This window comes from Hylobates moloch, unplaced genomic scaffold (assembly GCF_009828535.3).
Source record: "Hylobates moloch isolate HMO894 unplaced genomic scaffold, HMol_V3 SCAFFOLD_14, whole genome shotgun sequence".
Lineage (NCBI taxonomy): Eukaryota > Metazoa > Chordata > Mammalia > Primates > Hylobatidae > Hylobates > Hylobates moloch.
In genome coordinates, this window is record NW_026652289.1 from 89,535,793 (window position 1) to 89,558,244 (window position 22,452).

At 41.7% G+C, this 22,452-nt stretch overlaps 1 protein-coding gene across 3 annotated transcripts in view; it reads right to left on the reverse strand.

Annotated features, from left to right (window-relative positions):
• Positions 1–22,452, reverse strand: part of GATM (glycine amidinotransferase) — a 48,704-nt gene that overhangs the window by 16,359 nt on the left and 9,893 nt on the right. The window contains exon 1 of one of the 3 annotated variants that reach the window (XM_032176137.2): positions 841–1,005. The exons of 1 other annotated variant lie outside the window; for it this stretch is intronic. In XM_032176137.2, the coding sequence (XP_032032028.1) occupies positions 841–909 (69 nt within the window). In that variant the 5' untranslated portion in view covers positions 910–1,005. Of the gene's footprint in view, positions 1–840; positions 1,006–22,452 lie in introns of those variants that run through there. One more of the 3 variants, XM_058427545.1, reaches the window with a different exon arrangement.

A 22,452-nucleotide genomic window follows, 5' to 3' on the forward strand; every position in this document is an offset into this window, starting at 1 on the left:
TAAAATCTAGAGCAGGGAGGGTCCCTCAACCCCTGAGCAAACCTCAACCCCCCAAAATCTCTATCCTGCTCTGTTAAAAGCCTTAGGAAGTGGGCAGGAGGGGAACTCGGGTGGAGGCAGAAGCAAGACGGAGAGTGACAGCTGTTCAGGAACCAGTTGCTGGGGGAAAGCCAGAAAGTCGGAGCGATTCCAGTCCTAGCAGCATGGGAGGGTCTGCGGCCAGGGCAGCCGAGGGCGGGGAGCGCAGAAACTCTGCTTACAGGCTGCACTCGCCCCGACCCCTCTCCAGACGTGGGATCCCATGTTATACTTGGAGTGAATCTGGTCGCTCGCTCCCCGTCCCCGATTCCCACTTTGCTTGCCTCTTCTCCCCATCCATCTACCCCACAAGCATTTTCCATAAATCTCCCCAACTCGACACCCAGTCAGGCTACTGAACCCCAATAACGCCACCCTTTTACTAAGAGGAGCCTCCGTCGTCCCAACCCCTTGCTCCGAGCGGGAAGTTTGGTGCAGCGCACCAAGGTCCGGTAGAGGGGGCGGCGCCCCCTGCGCCGTGGGCCAGCAGGCCGCAGACGCGCAGACAGCAAGTGGACCCCAAGGGGTGGGGCCGCAACGCAAGTTCCCCCTGACCGGGGGACGCCGCCCAGCTCCTGGAGCCTGCAAAGGCTCTTGAAGCTGAGCTTCCCAGGGATACCAGAAGGGACACTCTCGTGCAATTCCGGCTGGGGAAAGCCAGGGAAGGCGGCGGCTCCGGGGAGGGAGCGAGCGAGTGCTCCACGCCGCCCGCAGGACCGAGTGAGTCACGCGGCCGCCAGACGAGGCCGGTGGCGCACGCACCCGAGACCCGATGTAGTGCACCGCCTCGGCGCCGCGGCTCCCGCCGCGCAGACACCGCACCCGCAGCATCGCCCCGGCCCGGCTGGTCCACGCGCGGAATGTTCCTGGCCCTGGGCCGCGTCACTCCAAGCCTCCCCGAGAGCGCGCCCGGAGCTGGGTGGGCGGGCGCGCGGGGCCCGAGGCCTTTTGTAGCCGCGCTCCGCCCCGGCCGCCCCCCGCGGCCCCATTGGCTGCCGGGAACAGGTGGTGGGGCCGGCGTAGCGCCCCGAATTAGGAACTGTTGGGAAGCGCCGCGGCCTCTGGCTCGAGCCTCCGACGCTTGCCCTTTTTTAGCCAGCGGGGCCACTGACGGCTTCTGTTGCACGCCCGGACCCGGACCCCGACCCGAGCGCCGCAAGAAGGCCCGCTGTAGTTTCGCGCAACTGGGCAGGACGCGACTTCCGACGAAGTGACAATGGTCTATGCATATATTAAGTGAATATTTGAGAATTTAAATATGCAAAGCGTGAGTACAGTGTTACCCTTAAATTCACATATGCGCACTGAACCAGTCACCTCATTTTTCGGTAAACGAAACCACCTAAAGATTCGGCGGTTTCTTAGTGCAACATCGAGTTTGAGACTGCAGAAAACTAAGTCTGGAAATTGGGCCATTTGCTCCCCGGGGAGGCAGTGCTTTCCTTCCACTACCCCATCCGTTGTTATTTGGAACACCTGGCATTTCACATGGTCTTTGGCCATGTGCCCCTGGCTTGAGAAGCTCCGTCATGAAAACCGACAAGTGTGGGTCAGAAATAAGGGAGGACGACAGTTTCGTTCCTACCATTTCATGTTTTAAAATTTTTGTTTCAACTTGATTAGGATTCTTTTTTAGAAAAGTATTTTCCCTCACAGTGCAGTCTTAATTGCTGTGCATTTGTGCAAAGCTAGAGAACTCAGGTTAACATTTATGCTCCTAGCAGGAGAGGGGGCAAGAGATTTGAGTATTTCATTTTTGTAGTTATAGAATTGTAACTATTCATTTTTGATGAGCTGTCTTTTTAATTTTGGTATCTCAAGCTTGTTTTCCAGAGTTCATGGATGGAAAGCACCAGACAAGCAGATAGCATGGTGGAAAGAGCCTCCGAGAGGGAATTAGGATAACTGAGTTCCAGTCCTGAATCACTTATAGACTACTACATGTCTTCCTGAATTGCAGTCTTCTTATCTGCAAAGTGAGAACAATAGAATTTACTGTCCCTAGCACATGAGGGGTTGCTGAGGGGCCAAAATGAGAGATTGTACATGCAGAACTTGATGCGTGGCATTAGAGCTGTATGAGGCCGGGTGCAGTGGCTCACGCCTGTAATCCCAGCAATTGGGAAGGCCAAGGCTGGCGGATTGCCTGAGGTCAGGAGTTTGAGACTATCCTGGCCAACATGATGAAACGCTGTCTCTACTAAAAATACAAAAACTAGGTCGGGCACGGTGGCTCATGCTTGTAATCCCAGCACTTTGGGAGGCCGAGGCGGGTGGATCGCGAGGTCAGGAAATCGAGACCATCCTGGCTAACACGGTGAAACCCCGTCTCTACTAAAAATACAAAAAAAACTTAGCCGGGCGTGATGGTGGGCGCCTGTAGTCCCAGCTACTCAGGAGGCTGAGGCAGGAGAATGGCGTGAACCCGGGAGGCGGAGCTTGCAGTGAGCCGAGATGGCGCCACTGCACTCCAGCCTGGGCCACAGAGCTAGACTCCGTCTCAAAAAAAAAAAAAAAAAGCCAGGCATGGTGGTGGGTGCCTGTAATCCCAGCTACTGAGCTGAGATCGAGCCACTACACTCCAGCCTGGGCGACAGAGTAAGACTCCATCTAGGGAAAAAAAAAAGCTATATGAGGTAATGTGTTACTACTCTAGCAATAAGGAGGCCCCTCAATGCCATAATGTGGTGAAAGGAGTAAGTCTAGGTTCATAACTTAATTCTGCCACTAATTTGCTGTGTGACCTGGAGCCAAATCCCTTTATCTTTCTAATCAAGGCTTCATACTTCTAGTGAGGTTTTGGGAAATCTAACATTTCTCAAAATTTAAAAAGTACTTTCTCCCAACAATAAAATGCAGCCACCTCTGAGTTCTGATTCTCTTGGTGTACTGAGGGCAGCCAGAGATGTGCTTCTCCTGAAAAGAACTGAAGAGTACAGTAAGTACACATAACAAGGCCTTGAGATTACTATACCATTTCTGCTTGAAATTGGAGGACATCCTCTTGCCACCCATTAAAAGCACTATTTTAATTTTGCAGATGTAAGAATTGGGAGTGCCTGGTAATAATGAAGTTAAGATGTTGTTAAGTTTTACATAATGAAAAACTCATAGCCAAAGAGCATACCCTTATCTCCTGGGATCCAGCAGAAAGTGTGTGGATAGCGCCACCCAAACCAGTCCTACTGTTATAAAAGCAAATCAAAGCACTCACTTCTCCTTTTTGCCATGCCTCTGATTTACTTTCATTCTTTGCCCTTTTTCCCCTTTTATACCACACTTTTATTCATTTACTACAATTACATTTTTTCATTCTCTTTTATGTTCTGTTTTTGAAAAAATTCCGTAACAATTTCTAGAGTGACCTCATCAATTTAAAGTACAAGCTTTCCATACTAGATTGTTTGTCTAATACTGGACCAACTCTGCAAAGTATCAATATAGTGATAGTTGGCAACCGTGGTCTTTAGTTGCTGCCTTATTCAGAAGAAATGGAATAGACTGTGAAGTCTTGTCTTGCCTTCCCCTATTGGTAGTAGATACCATCAATAACTTTGAACCAATAATTTTAGGATCTTGGTGGTCTCATACCTAGTCGTTATGCATATTCAAGTCTAATAGTAGTTCATCTTTGTAGCTTAACTTAAGGGCATAATTTAGGATACTGTGTGTATAAAGGGGTCTGAAAGGACAGGGAATAGAAAACATACCAGAAGCATGGCAAAAATTCAACTTTTCAATTCTCCCTCATCACTGTTGCTTTGGGGATATGCCCAACTCTCCCTAGTTCCAACCAACAAAGCACAGAGTTTTCGAAATGTGTCTTGAGATTAAAATAAAACAAAGTGAGTAAAGTCATTGGATTAACAAAATAAACAACAAAAGAGCCCGTTGTAAGAATTCATTATTTCTATATCATGGTTGACTTCAGAATCTGTACATAGGGCATAAACAAGTACAGAGGAAGGTGTTCCTAGAACTTAAGAATACAGATACTCTGTGAAATTGCTTAAGCACATACATATACACACAGATACACTGGATGAGATTAGCCATCTACAGAAGCCACCTAAGAGACATATGTACCTACAGTTTAGGGGAAGGATATCTCTCAAAGTAAGTTAGAAACAGTAATGTATTACTCAAGTTCAAACAAGGTGACTAAAGTATATTCTCATGACTGGAATGTAAATAAAGCTGGAATTTTTTTAGAAAATATTATTTGGACTGCATCAATAAAATATATTTGGAAGGATACACAGATACTGATAATCTAAGTTGTCCCTGGGGAGGGGACCTGGATGGCTAGGAAACAGGAACGAGAGAGATTTTCCACTGTAAGCCTATTGTACCTTTGAATTTTGAACATGTGAGTGAATTACCTAATAAACAAAAAACATATTTAAAAGACTGCATTTGCAGAGGTGTGATTATCAACATGGAGTTTTTAAAAAGGAAGCCTGAGTGGCCAACCTATCAGAGTCTGTTCATCCAGATCTACCTAAGGATGGAATCAGAATATTCTGGCCTTTGGAAAGGTTAAACCTACTGAGGACAAGAATAATTCTGTGGGTTTTTATGAAATATCCCTCAGAACTATTCACCTCCTCTAACTTGTGAGCTCACCAAGCTCATCCCTGGGAATCTTGGCATGGGGGAGTTACCCTGCAGGCTGAGCACAAGTGATCTGATAGCTGGAAAGATGAAGATCTCATTGTAAAGTATTAAATCAGTATTCTGCTGGGTGTGGTGGTTCACACCTGTAATCTCAGCACTCTGGGAGCTGAGATGGGTGGATCACCTGAGGTCAGAAGTTTGAGACCAGCCTGGCAAACATGGCAAAACCCCGTCTCTACTAAAAATACAAAAATTAGCCAGGTGTGTTGGTGCACACCTGTAATCCCAGCTACTCGGGAGGTTGAGCCAGGAGAATTGCTTGAACCCATTTGAGACCAGCCTGGCAAATATGGCAAAACTCTGTCTCTACTAAAAATACAAAAATTAGCCAGGCGTGTTGGTGCACACCTGTAATCCCAGCTACTCCGGAGGCTGAGGCAGGCGAACTGCTTGAACCCAGGAGGTGGAGGTTGCCCTGAGCCGAGACCATACCACTGCACTCCAGCCTGGGTGACAGGAGAGAAACTCTGTCTCAAAAATATTAGTAATAATAATAATAAATATTCTACCTTATCCCTCAGAGTGTGGTGAGTTCTAGCTCAGTTCTTGCTTCCTAATTTTGTTTCCCTTCTTAATGTTCTCTTTTTCCTGCCTACCTAGTCGATTCCAGGTAAACTGATGGAATTTACTTTCTAAATCTGAAATGCTGTGGGACTGGCCTGATCCCACAATAGCCTGTGTTCCACTAGCCCACAGTACCTATCACACTGCCCTGGAATTCCCTGCTTATATGTCTGTCTCTCACTGGGCTGTTGGATCCTTAAGGACAGGGAGTCTGTTTTACCCACCAATATATCCCTAGCACAGTGCCTGACACAGCCAGAGTCCTTAATCTAATTGTTCCATGCCACTCTGATGGCCCAGGCTAGAATAACCAGAGCTCCCTGTTTGGTACTTTGCAGTCTTTGATTTCAGATGAGTTACAAAATCTTGTGAAGGCAGCCTCTGCACTGTCCCTTATGAATCATTTTAGGATTTTTACTAGTTTTGAACAGCTGTGTTATTACTGCTCAGCATCTCCTAATGAGGTAGATTCTTTCATTGGAAGACAAATGCAAAACACTAGCTCCAGCTAAATTAAATGCCAGCTTTCTCCAAGTATTTAAAATAATCTCAGCTTAGGTTAGAACTGAAACTGATACAGCTTTAAGAAAACTGAGGAAGAAACATTTGAAGTCTGCTCCAAGGGATCTTCTTATTTTTTTTACTTTAGTCTTCAAATACCCTTATGGAATTTAAAAACAGTAAACACCATTCTCTTTCTTAAGGTTCTGACTAAACTTAAAGGCAAAGGCCACCCATTTGCCAAATTGCTTCATTTTTTTTTTAATTTAATGTAGTCTCACTCTGTTGTCCAGGCTGGAGTGCAGTGGCATGATCTCAGCTCACTGCAACCTCCGCCTCCTGGGTTAAAGCGATTCCTGGCTAATTTTTGTATTTTTAGTAGAGATGGGGTTTCACCATATTGGCCAGGCTGGTCTCGAACTCCTGACCTCACGATCTGCCCGCCTCAGCCTCCCAAAGTGCTGGGATTACAGGCGTGAGCCACCACACCCAGCCGGCTTCAATTAATTTTAAAATCATTTCTACTCTAATAATAATAACTACTATTTACTGAGCACTTACTATGTGCCAGATAAGAGCTTCACGTTATTTCATTTAGTCATCTATGAGGTATTCTTATAATACTTTTGTTTCAAAGATGAAGAAACCGAGCCCTACAGGATTAAACAAATTGTCCTAGTGAAATAGTGGCCAAGTGGCTAATAGAGCCAAAATTCAAATCCAGGCCTCTAAGACTCAAAAGCCTGAGCCCTTAACTTCTAGGACACTTGATTTTCTCACAGATTCTCAGGAGAATAGCTACTGCATGATGCAGGGTGCATACATGTAGTCCAACTACTTCCAGTGTTCAACACCCTCCTGTAAGCTGCATGTTGTGTTGCATGCTGCCATCTTGATATTTCAAGATATCTCTGAGTGTTTTTTCTGGGAGTTATTTATCAGATAACTGTCCTTCTTAGGATAATGCCATGCCCATAAAGACTGCATGGTAATGAGTCTTTGACAAACTGAACTTATGTGGGTCAGCTAGAGCTGAATGCTAAAGAGACAGAAAGTCCAGAACTAGTATAAGGCCTCTAAACAAGCTCAGGTATAGCTTAGATCTCTGTTGGGAACTCTACAGAGGCAAGAGAAGGTATTTTAGCATAGGGGTAGCTGTTGCTCCCTGCACTGCAGTCAAAGAAGGGACAGCAGGAAGAGGAAAGTGCCTTAGAAGGGTCTGTCCCATTGGGATGGTTCTGAAAATACAATGTATGTTCATCCTGACTTAATTACAACCCTCAGACTTTTAACGGTAGCTAAAATAGCTCCACTCACGCCGCTGAGAAAGTTGTGCCTTACAGTCGCGCGTGGTGGCTCACGCCTGTAATCCCAGCACTTTGGGAGGCCGTGGCGGGCGGATCACGAGGTCAGGAGATCGAGACCATCCTGGTTAACACGGTGAAACCCCGTCTCTACTAAAAATACAAAAAATTAGCCGGGCGCACTGGCGGGCGCCTGTAGTCCCAGCTCCTCGGGGGGCTGAGGCAGGAGAATGGCGTGAATCCGGGAAGCGGAGCTTGCAGTGAGCCGAGATTGCGCCACTGCACTCCGGGATAGGCGAAAGAGCGAGACCTCGCTTCAAAAAGAAAAAAGAAAGTTGTGCCTTACATTTTTCCCTAAATTGACACTTCCCCACCCCTCCTTTGTTTTTTGAGACAGAGTCTCCCTCTGTCACCCTGGTTGGAGTGCAGTAGTGCGATCATAGCTCACTGCAGCCTCGACCTCCCAAGCTCAAGCATTCCTCCCACCTCAAACTCCCAAGTACCAGGGACTACAGATATGCATCACTGCCTGGCTAATGTTTACTTTTTTTTTTTTTTTTTTTTTGTAGAGATGGGGTCGTACTATGTTGGCTAGGCTGGTCTCGGACTCCTGGGTTCACATGATCCTCCTGCCTCAGCCTTCCAAAGAAATGAGATTACAGGTGTGAGCCGATCTTTCCCTTTCTTAACCCAACAGCCTCTAGCACTGGTTGTGCTAGTCAGACAGTGCATATCTAGACAGTGCCCAAAAGTGAGGAAGTTATATTGGCTAATTCCAGAAATGATGCAGAAGTTAGTGAATCTCTATCATTATGTTACATGATATTGGTGCCACAAAGATGCCACTGTCCATAAACAATCCCTGGTATTGCAGGAAATATTTTTGGGGCACCTTAGTGGTAAGAAGGCAGCTGTCACTGGACCTTCTCCTTCATCTCATTCTTGTAGCCTAAATTCCTTTCCCAGTACTTTTTCAAACATCTTCTCCAAGCTGATTCTCTATTTACACTTTTTGTCTAAAGCCTCAAAAAAATGCTATAAGAAACAGATTGAATGACCAACAACAATTAAAGAATGGTTAAGGAAATTATTACACATTTAGCATTTGGCAAAATGCTTGGCTCTTAAATGAATAAATACATTTTTCTTAATATTTCTTAAGTGAATGAATTTAGGATTTATAATAAATAAATTTCATCATAAGATGAACATGCATCACTAAAAATAATGTTTAAAGATAGTTTTTCTTGTAATAAGCTAGGATGTGGAGGATGTGTCATTTTAAAATGTCAGATTGACATATTATTTTGAGTTGAAAACATTAGAGAAAATTTAGTCTTAGAAAAAGGAAGCTAACCTGTCTCTCTGTGTATAGTAAGCAATAAAGATTTCTCTGGGAGGGGTACCCTCTCCATACTAGGGCGAGAAAACAGCTCTTATCACCAGAGACTTGGAATTGTAGTTGACAATGGACCTAAACGAACATACTTAATGAAGTAACTCTAATCTTTCACCAGTTTTATACCCCACTATATATCTCCTAGTGACTCCTCTAGAAAATTCACTGTCCCTAGCCAGATTGTCTTTGTCCTGTCATTTCTACTCAAATTTATTGCTCCTTGTCAAAAAAAAGTATAAAAGCATCTTGCTTTGACTACTTCTTCACACTTCACTCTCCTGTGGAGATCCTTATGTACATATAAAACTTATAAAATTTGTACGCTTTTCTCTTGTTAATCTGCCTGGTCTCAATTTGGCCTCTACATCCAGCTAAAAAGCCCACTAAGAGCTAAAAGTGGGGTTGGAGGTGATCTCTGGCTTCCTCACAATATTAACTGAAAAATAACCGAATATGAAATTGTACATACAGTATTCTCTCAACCATGTTGAATATATGTATGCACATAAAATTCTGGAAAGAAATTTACCAAAATTTAAATAGTGACAATCTTTGCATGGAGATGTAATAGGTAACCTTTATATTCTTCTTTCTGCTTTTCTGCAATTTGTATAACTTCCTCTACGAGACATTGCTACATTTATAATCAGAAAAAAAACCTAATCGCTATTTTTTTTTTAGAAGCAAAAGGCCCTGTGTCTGCTTAGAAACAACTGTTGTTGTCACAGATATTTTCCCTTGCAGCTCTGCCCTAAGAAAACTGTAGATACTGCTCTGGGAGAAAACCTCCCACAGCCACCTGGCTCCTCTCATGTCCATACACGCTGTGATCTGGCAGGACAGGGAGATTAGCGTGGGAAGACACTTCTGCCTATCTCTCTGTTGTGCACTTTGCCCAGTTCTCAGTCTGTGCTTGCTATTTCACTCCTGTCTGTCTCGCTTGTTGCTGGTAGGGAATTTTCCAGAATTATCATTCCCAGCAAAAGGCACTTCTCTAGCTGGGCCCTGGGAATTGGAGAAGTAACATTCACCGGTTTTCTGCATCCCTCTCAAATATTCTTACTTGTCTTGGGCAACATCCCAGGAGGAAGTACTCATCTCCTCCACTTATGGTCATTTAAGTGACAAAACGTCCTCCATAGTCACATTCTCCCTGCTAAAGAAAGGTCTGTTCAAATAGAATTATTCAGAATTTGTAAGCTTAGAATCAAAGTAGGGTCCAATATTGAACTTTTGCTTAGGAACTCTAAATTACTGTTTCCCATGCTATTCAGAATTTAAAAGCAAAACTAAATACCAAGACCATATAAGACTATATATTGCAAAGGCTAAACTAGAAATATTCAGCTATAAGATGGAAATGGAATGACCTGTGAGGCGCGAGGTTTTTATGAAGGCTTGATTTAGTAATGACAGACTATGTCAGCCAACACACTGCCTTTTCTGGAAAGTTATGTTGTTCATGTGACAGCAATTAAATCATTTCAGGGGACAGATTTCAGACATTCCCAAGAGAATGCATCTGCAACTTGAGATACTTGTGCTTTTCTGGCACAATTCTGTAGCAACCAAATTTCTGACTCTGCAGCCAATTTAGCACTGGGAAAATCCAGTAATTCCCAGATATTTACAAACAGCCAACGAAGATAAATGTTTACTAGCATAGGACTAATTCCTCATTGACTCTGGTTAGATCAAACAGTACTATTTCATGGTATTCCTGGTTTTTTTATGTCCAAAGCTTCTGTAACATCTCCAGGAAGAATGAAGCAACTTCTTCCTTTGTACCACAGCACATCTTGTTAATATTTTTTTAGAGCACTTATACATGGCTGTAACAGCTTGTTTATGTATCTCTTTCGCCAGACCTCTGGAGAGTAAGGGCTACAGCTCCTGTACTTAGCACAGTGATTATCACTTAATAAATGTTTGTGGAATCAATTGCCTAGTCAAAGTTTTATTTTTTCCCTTGGAATTTGTACCTCACTTTAAAACAATATTTACAATGTTTGAGAGAGGCATATTTATAGAATTTTAAAACTAAGAGGGACCTTATTTTGTAGTTGGGATAACCATGGCCCAAGGCTAAATGATTCATCCAAATTCACCACACTCTGCTGAGATAAATTGTCAGTGCAATTCTTTTTTCAAGAGTTAACTGAACTTTTGGAAAACAGTTTGATTTTATACTCTGGGAATTCAAATCTGAAAACCTTAAACTTCCAAGTCTCGCAAAATGGTGCTATAGGTCTCAAGAAGGGCTTTAAGTGTGATTATATTAATTTTTTAAAAATTAAAGACAAAATCTTGCTATGTTGCCCAGGCTGGTCCTGAACTCCTGGGCTCAAGTGCTCTTCCTGCCTCAGTCAGCCCCCCAGAGTGCTGAGATTACAGGCGTGAGGTACTATACTAGACTGATTAAGTGTGGATATCGTAAGTAGGTGTTCTGCACAAGTCGGCCTTCTAAACTTGTAGAAGTCTATCTGTACTTTAATATGTTAAAATAATTTTCAAGAGTTTGTGGGAAGTTTTGTTTTCTATCTGTTTTTGGATTTACAGAAAAGTTACAAAGATAGTACAGGGTTCCTGTACACCCATCACCCTGTTTTGGTTTACCCTGTTATTGTCTTCCACAGCTATGATACATTTGCTAAAACTAAGCTACCAACACTATAAATCATTATTAACTAAACTCCAGACTTTACTTGGATCTTACCAGTTTTTCCACTAACACTCTTTTTCTGTTCCAATATCCAATCCAGGATACCACACTATATTTCGTTGTAATGTCTTCTGTGATTGCCTCTGCTCTGTGACAGTATCTTAGTCTTTCTTTGGTTTTTTGGGACTTTGTCAGTTTTGAGGAATACTAATCAGGTATTTTGTAGTCTATGCTTTGAACTGGGTTTATGTTTTTCTCATGATTGGACTGGCATTATGGAGTTTTGGAAAGAATACTGCTGAGATGAAGTGCCCTTTTTATCATATCATATCAGGTAGTATGTAATATTCTCATATCACCGATGGTATTAACCCTGTCATTTGCTTAAGGTAGTGTCTGCCGGGTTTTTCCTCTGTGAAGTTTGTTGGTGTTTTTTCCTTTTCATACTTTATTCTTTGGAATTGAGTCTCCAAGACCAACTCCCCTGGAAAGGAAGAGGGGTTTACATACATATATTACTTGGAATTCTTCTACAAGGAAGATTTATCTCTTTTCCTCTCCTTATGGAAAATTTAGTTTGATAAGTAATAATTTTCTTAGTTGGGGGAAGTTAAAGTTATAATCGTGTAATACAGTAACGTTTGGCAGATATAAAATAGTTGGAATATGAGTTTAAAAGATAAAGCCCTCCTTAGGGGATGTCTTCATGGCCAAGACATTTCATATCAATAAGCTTTCCAGATAACTGAAGCTTTTCCTTTAACACTAAAAGTTTTTAAATATATAAACTTCTCCCATTTGTATGGCTGCCTTTCTAAGATGAATTAAATACTTTTTATCTTCTTGAACATAATATCCTGAACACAATTTAACCTTTTTACAAAAATTGGTCATTATACTGAAATTCACAGCAGTGATGACGGTTGAACTTGATGACCTCTAAGGTTTCTTCCAATCCAAGTTTCTATGGTTTGATAACTATCCAACAAAATTAATGAAGCTATGCTCCCAAATAATCAAAGACTTCTTGTTTTTGCAGGGTTTTTTGTTTTGTTTTGTTTTCTAGACAAGGTCTCGCTCTGTTGCCCAGGCTGGAGTGCAGTGGCACAATCTGGGCTCTGCAAGCTCCACCTTCCAAGCTAAAGTGATCCTCCCACCTCAGCCACCTGAATAGCTGGGACAACAGGTGCATGCCACCATGCCCAGGTAATTTGTGTATTTTTTGCAGAGATGGGTTTTTGCCATGTTGCTCAGGCTTTCTTGTTTTTAACTTAGGTTTGTATCTTGGGATAGGGGTACAGAAAGTCTCAGCCTCCCTTCCAGACTAGAAAGAAGCAATAGGTATTCTTACAAAAGCATCCAGGGATGCACATAGGAATCACTTGAGGAGCTTGTTAAAAGGCAAATTCTGATTCAGGCCTGAGATTTTGCATTTCTTTTGCATTTCTTTTTTTCTTTTTTCTTTTTCTTTCTTTTTTTTTTTTTTTTTTTTTTTTTGAGACAGAGTCTTGCACTGTTGCCCAGGATGGAGTGCAGTGGCGTGATCTCAGCTCACGGCAACCTCCACCTCCCGGGTTCAAGCAATTCTTGTGCCCTAGCCTCCCAAATAGCTGGGACTACAGGCGCACACCCATCTAATTTTTGTATTTTTAGTGGAGACAGGGTTTTGCCACGTTGGCCAGGCTGGTCTCAAACTCCTGGGCTCAAGCGATCCACCTGCCACAGCCTCCCAAAGTGCTGGGATTACAGGCATGAGCCACTGTGCCCAGCTAAGATTCTGCATTTCTAACAACCTCCCACATGATACCCATGCTGCCAGTCCATAGGTCACACGCTAAGCAAGGACTCAGGGAATCCCACACACCAAATATTGTGGTCTGGCTGTTGACAGGGCCGGTGAGTTCCTAAGGCAGTTGGAGCTTTTCTCTCATGCTGCAAAATATTTTAGACATGGATTGTTTTTTAAGTACAGTCAAATATTACAAAAAGAAGGAGCTAGATGACAAAAATTAAAAGCACATTCTTCTAATAGAGACCAAAGAAAGGAATGAAAATTATTTTCCTTAAATGACCTTTGATGCTATGGTTCCTTTGATTCAGTGAAAGGAGGTATCCAGATCACATCAAAATGACAATAAGCTAGTATTATCATCAGTTGTGTGGAGAGAAGGTCTACTTCTAGAACTTGAGGCTTCTTACCCTAAAATTGCACTTGAGGATTTTAGGACAGCATCAATGCACGTTTTATAACGTTGTTTCTGCTGTTTTCTCACAGCAGAAGTCTGTCCTTTAGGATTTAAGCCATAGTAGCCAACCCCTTAGCTCTTTCAAATTAAGCTGATATGATACACAGAATCTACTTATTTAAATATAAAATGAATTATATGATTCCTGAGTGAAATATGGTGCCTTTATTAGGGCAATTAATAAAAGTCTTTCAACTATGAGAAGTCTTTCACATCACTGTATGGATGACCACACAGCCTGTCTGAGATAGTTCCAGTCAGAAGTGCAGTGCTCAGGGAAGTGCACCATGCATGCAGATGTGGAGATCAGAATTGACCTGGAGATCACTGCTTGACCATTAACTACTTGGATAACCTTGAGCAAGTCACTTAATCTCTCCACGCCTACTTGCACAAACTAGTTAACCTCAAGGTTTTGTTGAAGTCCTAGTTTCTCACCATTCTATTCTAATACCTTAGAAAGGTATTTTGTATACATTTCATAACAACGCTTGGCTGGGAGCAGTGGCTCACGCCTGTAATCCCAGCTCTTTGGGAGGCCAAGGCGGGTGGATCATCTGAGGTCAGGAGTTTGAGACCAGCCTGGCCAACACGGTGAAACTCCATCTCTACTAAAAATACAAAAAAAAAAAAAAGCTGGGCATGGTGGCACATGCCTGTAATCCCAGCTACTCTAGAGGCTGAGGCAGGAAAATTACTTGAACTCGGGAGGCGGAGGTTGCATTGAGCCAAGATAGTGCCATTGCACTCCAACCTGGGTGACGGAGCAAGACTCTATCTCAAAAAACAACAACAACAAAAACAATGCTCATCTCTTTTTATAATGCCATGAAGAGAGCTGATTTTGCCAACTTGTGCCTAACTGTTTAGCAAGTAGCAGCTTGAATGTTATCTTACACCAAGTAATCAGCAGAGGAAAAATAGCTGAGATTTTGACTTCATTTCTTGAATAGATTTGTTTGTGTTTATAAGCTAGCCAGTGGTTTAGTTAACACTGTGCAGAATTATTGCCCCAGACAATTACTAAAGATCAAAGTTTGTAGCATGAATTATACCACTTGGTAAGATTCTGCATTTCTCATAACTGAGTAGCAAATTTATATTAGAGTTGGTGTTAGTAAAAAGTGATTCTGGCTTCATTGATTGAATTGTAGAAGGTAAAGAGAAAAACTGCCAATTGCTGCCTAAGAAATTTTCAAGTTCTTCTGCTAAAGAAAAAAAAACACAAAAAATAAAAGGATACAAAAGATTTTAGGTTGGCAAATGTGTACCTCAGACAGTGGCAGGCCCTACGGCAGAGTAAAACATAGTACAGCATCATAATAGAGTGTGGGCTCTGGAACCAAACTACACCCAGCTTTAAAGCCTGACCCTACAATTTAAGCTGTATGACTTTGTGTAAATGACTTAACCCTTCTGTACCTCAGCTTTCTCAAATAAAATAAGGATAATAATAGTATGTAACTCATAGAGTTGTTATGATTAAATGAATTAATACATGTAAAGCACTTAAAATAACCACTCACATGTTAGCTACTGTTGTTATTAGGAACTGAAATGGGCAGAAGGGGAACTAGTCAGGACAGGAAGGCAAACTTGGTGACAGAAATGAATAAAAAGATGCTGACAGCAAGCTTAGAAATGAGGAAGAAAGTACTTTCCATATCTGCTTCCTACAGTGAGCATTCTCTGTACGTGACTACAACACTCTTGTAGAAAACTTTCTGCGTGTGTGTGTGTGTGTGCGCGTGCGCGTGCGTGTGTGTGTGGTGTCTCAAAATGATTTCATACATATCATCTCATTTGATTACCAGCAGTCTACAGAGATAAAGTCTCTACATAACCTAGCAAATTACTTCCGGCTCTCACAGAACGTGGGGTAGGTAAACACAGGATGAATCCTGAGAGCACCAAAGCACAGCACAGAAGAGCACCCACCACAAGCCATTCATTCCTAGATGGACTCTGAGAAGTAGGATGCTGGGTTTTTTTATGTATCACGAGGGATGTAATGTGGGGCCACATCTTTGTTTCCCAAGATGATCTCACCATACATTTCCCAAAAGCATTATATTTGATCATCTTCATATCTTCACATTCACCAAATGTACTTCCTGTTCCTTTGCAGTAAGCATATTTTGCATGCCTGCCTAGCCTTTACTATGTATCAGATCCACTTCAAAGTAGCCACTCTGTTGAGCCCTGGAAGATGCTTGTATTGCTGTTTTCTTGTTTTTCAAATACAATTAGGGGATCAGTAGAAAACACCTATATGAGGCCGGGCGCGGTGGCTCACGCTTGTAATCCCAGCACTTTGGGAGGCCGAGGTGGGCGGATCACGAGGTCAAGAGATCGAGACCACGGTGAAACCCCGTCTCTACTAAAAATACAAAAAAAATTAGCCGGGCGTGGTGGCGGGCGCCTGTAGTCCCAGCTACTCGGAGAGGCTGAGGCAGGAGAATGGCGTGAACCCAGGAGGCGGAGGTTGCAGTGAGCCGAGATTGTGCCACTGCACTCCAGCCTGGGGGACAGAGCAAGACTCCGTCTCAAAAAAAAAAAAAAAAAAAAAAAAAGAAAACACCTATATGGTGATGACATAGAACAATCTCTAGCCAAGTAATGGGAAATATGTCTCAGAGAGGTCACTGGCTTATTACTATTAATTAAAATAATAATTAACATTGACCACTTAATATGTGCCTGGCAGTAGCCAAGTGCATTACATGAATTTAGTTATCATGATATTGTGGTATACCCAGCGTATAGCAAATGGTAGGAGCTCAAGAAATATTTGTTGGATAAATGAACCCATGAGGTAGGTATTAGTTTTATCTCCATTTTACAAATGATTAAAATCAGGTGTAAAATTTTAAAGCCTTGTCTAAGGTCACATAACTATTAATTGGTGGGTGTGGTTTGCAAAGCCAGATTTGGTTATAGCATAGCATAGTGTAGTGGTTCAGAGTGTTAACTTTGGAGCCAGCCAGGCCACTTAGTTTTGAATCCTAGCTCTGCCACTTACTAGCTGTGTGAACTCGGGAAAGTTACTTTAACATTTTGCGCCTCAGTTCTCTCAACTATAATTAAAAAAAAAAAATAGTTCCAACCTCCCAAGGTTATTGGGAGGATTAAATGAGATCATACATGTAAACACTTACAACTGTACCTGGTACTCTATCTGTGTAGCTATTATTGTTTAGTGGAGCCTTACATTACATGCCAATAGAGCCTTTACCCTTCAAAAGAAATTTCCATAAATTGTAACATCCTGATAAGATAGGTGATAATAATTACAATGAACATCATACAGGTTGAGTATCCCTTATCTGAAATGCTTGGGACCAGAAGTGTTTTGGACTTTGGATTTTTTTGAATTTTGGAATATTTGCATTATACTTACCGATTCAACATCTGAATTCAGAAATCCAAAATCTGAAATGCTGTAATGAGCATTTCCTTTGAGCATCATGTCAGCACTCAAAAAGTTTTGATGCTAAGCACTTTGAATTTTGGATTTCTGGATTAGGAATGCTCAACCTGTAGTATGTCACTTAATCTCACAATAATCTATTTCAAAGATTTTAAGAATCAGGCTCAGAAAGGTTAAATGAATTGCTCAAGACCATACAGCAAGCCAGTAGCAATGCTAGCCCCTGCTGGAAGAAGGTAGAATGAAAGATCAAGATGACTAACACATAGCGTCAACTCTTACAATCAGGAGGGAGTAGAGCAGAGGTCCCCAACCCTTGGGCCACAGACCGCTGCCAGTCCACAACCTGTTAGGAACCAAGCCACACAGCAGGAGGTGAGTGGGACTGAGCGACCATTACCACCTGAGTTCCACCTCCTGTCAGATCAGCAGAATTAGATCATCATAGGAGTGCGAACCTGACTGTATACTGTGAACTGGCATGCAGAGGATCTAGGTTGTCCGTTCCTTATGAGAATTTAATGCCTATCTGATGATCTGAGGTGGAACAGTTTCATCCCGAAATCATCCCCCTGCCACACCCCATCTGCAAAAATTGTCTTCCACGAAATTGGTCTCTGGTGCCAAAAAGGTTGGGGACTGCTGAAGTAGAGGAAAGACAGATAGGAAAACAACTAACTCAAGGCAGAATTAAGCCAAGTGCTAAAAAGGTGGGAAGGCTGCATGTTGAGGAAAACCAGAGGAAGAATTGTTGAATTCTATCTGGGTGTAGTGTGTTTGCCAAAACTTCATTCCAAAGGCACCAGGCAGGTCAGGAACTATTTCATGGTTCTGAAACATACTGAGTTCACTCAAAGTCAGAAAAGTTTTCAGATCTATAAAGAAGTGGGACAAAGAAAATTCTGAAAAATGCCTAGGCATTCATGGCTACTCCCACACATTTTCGGGTGTGGGAGGGAAACAGTGACCTTCATTTCAATGGACAAATGAAACATTCAGTACCAAGGATGGGGTGAATAATGTAATTATTCTAAACAAAGTTCCCTATCTGCTCAGTTTGAGAGGATTCAGAACACGTATCTTCATCCTTTTGTCTTCTGTTTTGCTATTTTGGAACCCAGCGGATCATTTCTTTTGGAGTCAGCCCTCCCATTCCAAGGCTAAAAGGTCATGAGATCTCTCTCTCCCCTCTCTCTCAGGGCTTGCATTGTTTTGGCAAGATCTTGTCCATCAGTGAGAAATAATGGTGCAGCAAACAGGTATTTCTGTCTCCTCTGTCTGATTTTAGTGCCTTAGAAAGAAGAAATCTAGACTTCATCCCATTTTTTGGATGGGGTGTAGCAAAGCACTAGAGGAAACTTTGATGAAATGGATACCTGTGAATTAATATGAATAAACCATTTGCAGACATCTCTATCCTATCTGTAGGCTGGCCTTGTTTCTGGCTCAGTCCCCAAGACCAGGTCATATTTAATGTTAGGTCAACTACTAGACAAGTCTGAGTGTTCTAAAGGTCTAAGAGTTATTATAGCACACTAAAATTCTCAACTCTAATATACCTTAAGTATAAAACCCAAACGAATTTTTTTTAGATTTTTCAAGCTCATTCTCCTAGATTCAAATAAAAAGTAAGTGAATTTCTAGTATTTGAGGAAACAGACAGATTTAACTATAAAACACCTAGCATTTTGCTCAATGCTGGGATGGGGGCAAAAATTATGAAAGATTAGAAAAAAGAGGTACAAATTCCCAAATCACTTAAAGATCTCACTGGAAAAATAATACAAAGTCACTTTAAACAATTGTCTAGCAATACAAACAGAATGCAACTAGATGCATAAATGTATGGACAGTGCTACAGGACCTCAGATTAAGACAAGAGCAATTTGAACCAAAGATGTGAAATAAATCTTCCTGGAGGGAAGTTAAATTTGCATTAAGGCTTTATAAATGAATGACCTGGAGTAAAGGGTTTACTTGGAGGAGAGAATACCATTAACTCTGCCCTGTCCACCATTGTACTATAGTGCTCTGGATGTCATTCCCTCCAATTTACCGCACATTTCCTGGTACAGAATGAATAAATGGCATTCAAGGCTTTCCATGACTAAGTCCCATTTTACCAATCCAGCCTTGCTGCTACTCATTCATTCATTCAACATATCTTGATTTTACACTTAAATCCTTTAGGTACTGTAGTAAGTACAGAGCACCTGGAGAAGAGCAAGACTCATTTTCTGTCCTTAAAGGGTTTAGAAAGACAAGGATACCACAACTAAAACACAATATGATAACTGCTCTAAGAAGTACGCGCAGGGTATCAAGGAAATTCAGAGCAGGAATAATTATCTTGGAGGAGGGAAAGCGGTCAAGGAAAGTTGATAAACTTGCCTTGAAGTTGCTATGAATAAACCATTTCTGGACAGTATCTTCCTTGTTCCTGGAGCCTGGTCTTCTCTCTGGCTCAGTCCCTAAGATCTGATCTTACACAATACTGGGTCAATGCTTAGACAAGTTTGAAAGCTCTATAATTCATTTAGATAAACTAAATTCTCAGATTTAATATAACTCAGACATAGTCCTCAAACCAGTCAAAGTTTAAGAGATTTTTCTTGGCTGGTTTAATATAGTCACAATTTAGGGAGAGATTGGAGGGATGGAGTTTAATTAGGACATTTTTGCAATGATCCAATAAAAGTAATAAAAATTCCTATTGATGGCAGAAATAGAAAAAAGTAGATGAATGTTTAGATAGGCTGGCAGCACACAGTTTCCAAAGGTATGGTATAGTCAATCTTAAGATACAGTATTTGGGCTGGGCACAGTGGCTCACGCGTGTAATCCCAATACTTTGGGAGGCTCAGGTGGGCAGATCATGAGGTCAGGAGATCGAGACCATCCTGGCCAACATGGAGAAACTCCATCTCTACTAAAAATATAAAAATTAGCCGGGCGTGGCTGCGTTGTGCCTGTAATCCCAGCTACTCGGGAGGCTGAGGCAGAAGAATCACTTGAACCCAGGAGGTAGAGGTTGTAGTGAGCTGAGATCACGCCACTGCACTCCAGCCTGGGCAACAGGGCGAGACTCCGTCTCAGAAAAAAAAAAAAAAAAAAAAAGCCAAAAGTGTGGTAAAGTTAATACTGACCTTCTGTTAATTTCTTAAACATGAAAAGCATATTCCAATCTCAGGGCATTGGCACAGGCTTTTCCCTCTTCCGATTCTTCTGCTTGGTTTCTACTTATCCTTCACGTCTCAGCTGGAATGTCACTTCCTCAGAGGCCTTCTCTCCTTTCCTGTTGTGAAATAAGAAATATATATATGGTCTCTGCCTCTAGTCTCTGGCCTAGAGCTCCCAACACCCTTGTAATTTCCTGAGTTACAGGGGTGCTAGGAGAATCTTTGGTTCTAATGTTTAGTCTTTGCTGTCGTCCCTGACATGGAGCTCCTAAATCCCGTGGACGTTCCTGAGTGATAGGAGCAGTCTTTTGTTCTACCAAAGCAATTCTTGCCTGGCTCCTAGATAAGGGCTGGTCACCGGAAAGCCCAACCATGATCATAAACTTGGAGCTTTCAGCCCCTACCTCCATTCTCCAGAGAGGGACAGAGGCTGGAAATTGAGTTAATAATTGATCATGCCTACATGATGAAGGCCCCATAAAAATCCCTTAACTATGGGGTTCAGAGAGCTTCCAGGCTGGCAAACACACATCCATGTGCCTGGAATGTGGTACACACCAACTCCATGGGGACAGAAGCTCCTGTACTCAGGACCCTTCCAGATCTCACCCTTTGTATCCCCTGGCTGTTCATCTGTACCCTTATTACATCCTTTATTAATAAGCCAGTAAATGTAAGTAATGTGTTTTCCTGAGTTCCATGAGCCGTCCTAGTAAATTAATAAAACCGAAGAAGGGGGTCATGGGAAGCCCAATTTACAGCCCGTCCCTGGTCAGAAGCACAGGTCACAACCTGGAACTTGTGATTGGCATCTGAAGGTGAGGGGGGCAGTCTTGAGGGACTGGGCCCTGAACCTGTGGAGTCTGATGCTATCTCCAGGTAGATAGTCTCAGCATTGAATTGAATTAGAGGACACCCAGGTGGTATCTGTGGGAGAATTTGCTTGATATGTGGGGAACCCCCCAACCAACACCTGGTGTCAGAAGTGTTGTGTTGAGTGGCTGAGTAGTGTATGAGAGTAGGAAAAACAATTTGTTTTGTTTTTCCTATCCTTAATACCTGTTTAAAGTAGGCCTTTTCTGTTTATTTCTTTCAAAGCAATTTTCATCACCTTTAATTATCAGATTTATTCACTTGTTTACTTCTTCAGTGTTTGACTTCCCAGTAGACTATAAGCTTCATGAAGGCAAGGATTACAGTGTTTTTATTGTTGTTGTTTGTCACCAAATACTCAGCTTCTGCTATAGTAACAAGCAAGAAGTAGATGTTCAATAAATATTTGTTTAATATAATTTCTATGTTTGTAAGTTGAAAAGTGTGAACCAACATCATAGGGAAAAATTACCTTAACATTAACTTCTAAAAAATGATGAATCAAGCAATTTCTTGAAAATGTGCAAGAACGGACTTTCAGAATGATGTCCTATGAACTATAGTCTGCAGGTCATTTGAAATCCAGCAAATATTTTCATCCTCCTTCTTCTGATTCTATAACTTATTCTATATCTAGAATTACTCTAAAGACTAATTCTAACCTGGATACAAGATAAAAAGCAAAGATGGGAGATTCTAAAGAACAATTTTAACAATGTCCCAGTTAGGGGGATTTTCATTACATACTTTAAGATAAGAACACAGGTTTGGCATATTAGGTATCCATGGAAATAAGTCACTTACTACATGTACATGAGCATGTTGAGAAGAAAGTGTTTGCAAATCATGCTTTTTCAAGGGTAGCTAAACAAATCTCTATTCATCTATTACAACTCATAGTCATTGCTAATGTTCAAATATATTAGGGTTGAACATAACACAAAAATGGAAATGCAGGAAAGATTAACATTATTTAATCTACAGATGACTCATGCTACTGGTTTAACCATTTTCTTTAGATTTTTTTCAAATACAGGAATATATTTTTATATACATATACAATATGCTGAAGGGACACAAATATTGTATGATCATTATCCTAAAGAAGAAACAGGTTCCAATTATTTCTTTTGAATTATAGACTTATAGTTAATTAAAAATTAGATTGTAACCTTGAATGCAACAAAGGACATAAAGAGAAACTATTTGTTACATGTACCTCTTCGGGAAAATCTCACAAAAGATTTTGTTTGGCAAAGCTATTTGAAACAATTTAAAGCTAGAAATGTTTCTAGGCTATAGCAAGATGAATTCCATCGGTTTGCATTTTGATCTACCACTAAATTTTGGATTTAGGAACGGTCTCATTTTTATACTTCACACAAAAATTAAATTTTAACTTAGAAACTGAGTTTTACAGGCCGGGCGCGGTGGCTCACGCTTGTAATCCCAGCACTTTGGGAGGCCGAGGCGGGCGGATCACGAGGTCAGGAGATCGAGACCACGGTGAAACCCCGTCTCTACTAAAAATACAAAAAA